Here is a 4,870-nt window from a genome sequence, read left to right as displayed (position 1 = left end):
TGTCTCTCCTCAGGCTCACCCAGCTATACCCCATGAAGTGTGTATGGTATGTGTATGAGGAATTATATATGCACAACTGCCGTATCTGTATAATAAGGGAGCTAATTATACTCATTGGCATCCACCCAAGCGCAGCTATGCGGCTAAAGGAAAGCTATAAATTGTTTCCACAGAAACTTCGCAAAAGAAAACGGGATTCCCCTAAACATTTGGCCAAGCTTTCTGCCTGTGTTTTGCCTTTTTTTCTTTGTCTCATGCTTCCCTTTTTCCTTATGTGTATGACATTTACCGCATCAACCTTGTTGCCATGGGGTGAGGGGTGCCAACCTTTTTTTTAGGACGTGTTCGGATAACTCGCTTGCGCGTAAATTGCGCACCCTCTTTTTGGAGCCCTAATTAAAGAAAAAACATGCGCAAATCACGCGAGCAAATACGTACGGTACTCTATGCCTTATGGAACTTGTTTGTGATTTCCTTTGTAAAAGAACTATAGTTTTAAGGAATTACAGTGCTCTCTCAGTGACACTTCCCAGGTGCTATGGCCGAGATGACAACAAAAAATGCACCGCCTACTGCTAGACGCAAACATTTGCACACTACAATAATTAAATAGAAATGATGCCCCAAGGAAAACTGTGGTGTGCTCGATGCTCTCTTTTTTTTATTTTCTTCTAATGATGGAGTGCGTAAGCTAATAAATAAATAAATTATCATGTACAGTAAGCAGAATTTCACCAGAGCCATATATAAACCGCAGCCAGTTTAGGAGTATAATGACACAATTACTTTTTATCAGTGCGGGAGTACTGTAGTCGCGCTACTCGATCATAACGTCTAGCTAAAGCCATTTATTCACAAATCGTTCTATTTCTTGCACGAACACCTAAAACATCATATTGAACGCATGCTTATGCAGTCAAGTTATAATAAAGCACCTTCTCAATAAGAGCATTTCTTTCCAATCTCTTGAGAATGTATAGAAGCTGGTTCCTCACCTGAAGGGGGACGGCATCCGCACGTATACGAACTACGAGCGGCGACATCCGATCGAAGTGCTCGGGCAGGAAATGTTTTGAACATACGCAGGTCCATTTTGCTGGCTCTCAGTCTCTTTGGCCTGGTCTAACGGCCTCAGTCCACTGCCTCCTTCGCTCTGGATCTTTCGGAAACCTGTTTGAAAACAATACTATTCACTGCACTCGGACAAAGAGCCACCAATAAGGCCGGGGCGGTACGAATACCACGTTCACGCCGTGTCGTGCGTTATGTTCTGCGAGCATGCATTTTACTCATTACGCAGTCAATTAAATACGAAAACAAAATGCAGTATACTTACGCGTGGAAAGTGACGCCCGGTTCTTGCCCTGGCGTGCGCGACCGACACCCAGGAACGCAGCAGCTGGGCATCGCAGCGTCTTTGTTGTCAATGGGAGCAGAAGTCTCACTTTCCGCCGTGTCTGACAGCTGCCGACAGCCTGGCGCGGCGCGAAATCGTCTGCTCGCGCCGCTCGCGTTGATCTTCGCGGCGCTCGCATGCCATTGGCTGAGAAAACGGCCAAGTGTCATGGCGGAGCCCTCGCTTCCGGCTTCAAAAAATGTGACGTAGCATCCTCTCCTCTTTTTCTTCTTTCCTCCATGCACGCAAGGCTAGCGCTTGCGTTCTGCGCATGCGCACTACCGTCCCCGCCAAAACTGCGTACGCTAAGCAGACAACCTGTTGCACGGTCATCCCTGAGGAAACGGCAGAGTGCAGAACCACAAATGGACTCCGGAAGATATTCAAGCGCAACCGAATCAACCGATGAAGATACACGGGGGAGGAAAAAGGCACCACAACCTCCTTCGTCCCCGCAATACAGCGAAGGCGGCCATTCTAGCTCGGCTTCCCAGGGTTCAGGCACAGGAAAGAACCACAGTCCACCACTTGGCCCTGGTGCAGAAGTGGAGGATTTCGACAGCTTTGATGAAGACCTGCTGCTGGATGCCTTGCTGCAAGAGGCTGCCCTCCATAATCTTCGTCCTATGCCAGGTGTTGCTGAAGTCTATCCAGTCGTGGCTACCAAAGAAGCACACAGGGATGATGTGAGTCTGTTTTCACTTCCGATGAAAATATTTACATTTGCTGCCGATTCGCTGTTATTTGGATTTGAACTTGCAGTTTCTAGTGCCACGATTGCTGTCAATTTGAACAGCTTCAGTAACCTGCCCATCTGCTGGCTGTTTAATACGTGGCAATCATTGTGCAGGTTAGCTACCTTGCTTGGCATGAAGTTGCAGGTGGCTACAAAACTGCATCAATTTTATGAGATTTGCTTGCTCTCATGTTTAATTTAAACAAAAGAGTGAAGAGTGTGTTGATATGGTTGCATGCAGTCTTTACTAATTGCTGTGCAAGGTTACTAATTTGTAATTATTTTGCAATTTTGGTAATTGTTTACAATTATTTAAATTTGCAGAAAGTTCACCTGACCATAGTAATTCAGGTAAGAAGCATAAGTTGAGGACTGCACGAGAATTTGTGCCACTATTAAAAATTGGTCCCAGTTTAGCACTGAGGCCAGAACTGGAGAATGTCTATCAGGATTGTCACTGCAGCTATTCTAGGGCTGATTTTTGCGAGCTCCAGTAGGGAAGTTGCAGAAGTGCACTGAGGTCAAGTTAACTTATTATGCATTTTATTTGGCCGGTGTCAGGATGTATATCATAAATATCACAGGCACTCTCTTTTTGATTAAAGAAGAAAGCTGGGCATATTGATGCAGATTCACAATATAACAACAGTACGGTGAATAAACTCTTCATGAAGGAGAGGCACAGATGATACACTCGGCTACTACGTCTGAATGTTGTGGAAGGAAGGGCAGACGTGTTGAAGTCTTCTCTGGGCTGCCACCTCTACGCGGTGGCATGTGTGTCAGACAGCTGTGCTTGCATGTCATTAAGTGCTTGGTTATACCTATGCGATTGTTATAGCCGTGCTGTAGGTGTGCCCTCGCTTTCTCTGGTTGAAAGGATAACCTTGCTTATTTTGCACTGGTTCAGATTGCCAGCTCCAGTGACCTTGAGCAGCCAATCACCTCATGAGTCGAGAAACTGAATTTTCAGAAGTACCCAAACCTGTTTTTACGGTTGTTTTCACTACTTTCATATTTTGCTAGGAACAAAAGTAATTGCACTGGCACATGTCCGGTGCTGGTCACATAATGACACATCACCATAAATCTGTGACCGTTAACATCCTGTCTTGCAACCAAACTTTGACAGTTATCATACTTCACTGTGCCCCTTCCCCCTTTTTTGTTTTATTTTTCAGAGAAGTGATGCAAGCTCACCGGCAAGTACTGTTAGCCTGCCGAGCTCAGTCATTGTATCGGATTCCGGGTACTTGGCAGACGAAGACCCTACTCCGGAGTCCGAGCAGGACAACATGTCCGAGGTGCAGAGAAGGTTGGTGACGGTGCTGGGGATGCTGAGAGAAGGCAAGAACATTGAGTCACACGAGACGTGCCCAGAACACTGCTTCTGTCCCCGTTCAACTCAGTACATTCAGACAGCCCGAGAAGCTATTTCACTCAGTGCCTTCCTGGCTTACCATGGCGAGCCACTGCCAAGAATTAGCCCAATCGAGGACCCTGAGATAGCCATGCTGCTAGAAATACTACTGCGTCATCGCGAAGGCAGAGATAGAAATGAGAGCGGGAGCGGTTCCGCATGAGGGCGATTAATGCTATTTTTGCCAGCAGTGTCCGGTCAAGTGACTCCAAGGTGCACTGGTTAACATTGTGATCTAATACTCTTGTGGTGCATTATGAGATGACAGTGTATTGCATGTAGACATTGGATATGTGAGTATGGTATGGGCTATCGGGATTGTTCTGGGATGTACAAAATGGATGTACAAAATGATGTACACAGTCCCCAGAATGACTATGTGTTGTGTGTAGCCTGCTTGGAAGGCCTGCTACGAGATTTGTGGGTCATTTTTAGAGTGAAGTGTTGTCTTGTATATCACAGTGCAACAGTTACAGTGCTGAACCATTCCACAAGCGAGCTGCAAAATGTTCATGTATGTATAACTGCATATATATGAGAGACAGAGGAGAGAGCAGTGCGGGTTAGAGGTCAGATGAGAGTTGGAGATAATTACACCGAAATTTAGACAAACCAATGGACTTGGGCAGGACAGATAACTGGTGATCTTGTAGCATGGCAAGTGGGATAAAAAAAAATGTGGTTGAAGGTAGTGAGCAATGGGGGTGGGGAGAACTATATTAGCAAATGCTAATAGATGAGTAGCCGTGGCATGTACAACTGCTATGGTGGCATGTACGACTTTGCAAAATCACACTGTGTTGGTTGCATGTTTTTTCATTGCTTAACAGAGCGAGCACCGGATGTACAAGTCTGTTGCAATCCAGTTATCCCTGATGTAATCATCTTGCTGTGAGGTCAGTAAGTTAGTGAAAGAAGTTGTGCATTGGTTTTGTTTAATGATATAAAAATCTTTGGCCAGTCTATCCTTTTTCTGCAAGTTCTTACACTGTTTCCTTTGTGTTATCAGCATGGAAGCTGCCTTATAAGCAGTGGGCCTTTGGTTAATCTGGGTCGACTCAGCCAGGTCAAGGTCCAGAGGTCCTGTATCAAAAGGCCGCTTCTGTGGTGTAAATAAAAGGGACTGGCTTCAAGGAGAGGAGTGTACCAAGGACTTACTTTACACATTTGCGGGAGTACATGAAAGACGCAAACAAAAGTGAGTAGCAAGTAGTACACTTAAACAGTCCAGCTGCTTAAATACGGTCAGAGATCCCAACACCCCTAGCCGGTGAATCTCCCAACTTTACCAATGGCTGGTCAGAGATCACTCAAGATG

At 45.6% G+C, this 4,870-nt stretch overlaps 1 protein-coding gene across 1 annotated transcript; it reads left to right on the top strand.

Annotated features, from left to right (window-relative positions):
• The first annotated feature begins 1,659 nt into the window (after nt 1-1,659).
• LOC144102978 (uncharacterized) lies at nt 1,660-4,459 on the top strand. Its single transcript, XM_077635973.1, has 2 exons — nt 1,660-2,082; nt 3,314-4,459. The coding sequence occupies exons 1-2, from the start codon at nt 1,762-1,764 to the stop codon at nt 3,713-3,715; spliced, it is 723 nt and encodes a 240-aa protein (XP_077492099.1). The 5' UTR covers nt 1,660-1,761; the 3' UTR covers nt 3,716-4,459.
• The last annotated feature ends 411 nt before the right edge of the window (nt 4,460-4,870 follow it).

Source organism: Amblyomma americanum, chromosome 1, assembly GCF_052857255.1.
Source record: "Amblyomma americanum isolate KBUSLIRL-KWMA chromosome 1, ASM5285725v1, whole genome shotgun sequence".
Lineage (NCBI taxonomy): Eukaryota > Metazoa > Arthropoda > Arachnida > Ixodida > Ixodidae > Amblyomma > Amblyomma americanum.
Note: the sequence above shows the minus strand (reverse complement) of the source record. Positions and strands in the feature narration are given on the sequence as shown.

Excerpts from the sequence above, each read along its gene's own strand:
- LOC144102978 (XM_077635973.1), top strand. The coding sequence starts at position 1,762 with ATGGACTCCGGAAGATATTCAAGCGCAACCGAATCAACCGATGAAGAT. Across the intron at positions 2,083-3,313 it reads AAGAAGCACACAGGGATGAT|AGAAGTGATGCAAGCTCACC; the intron begins GTGAGTCTGTTT and ends TTTATTTTTCAG.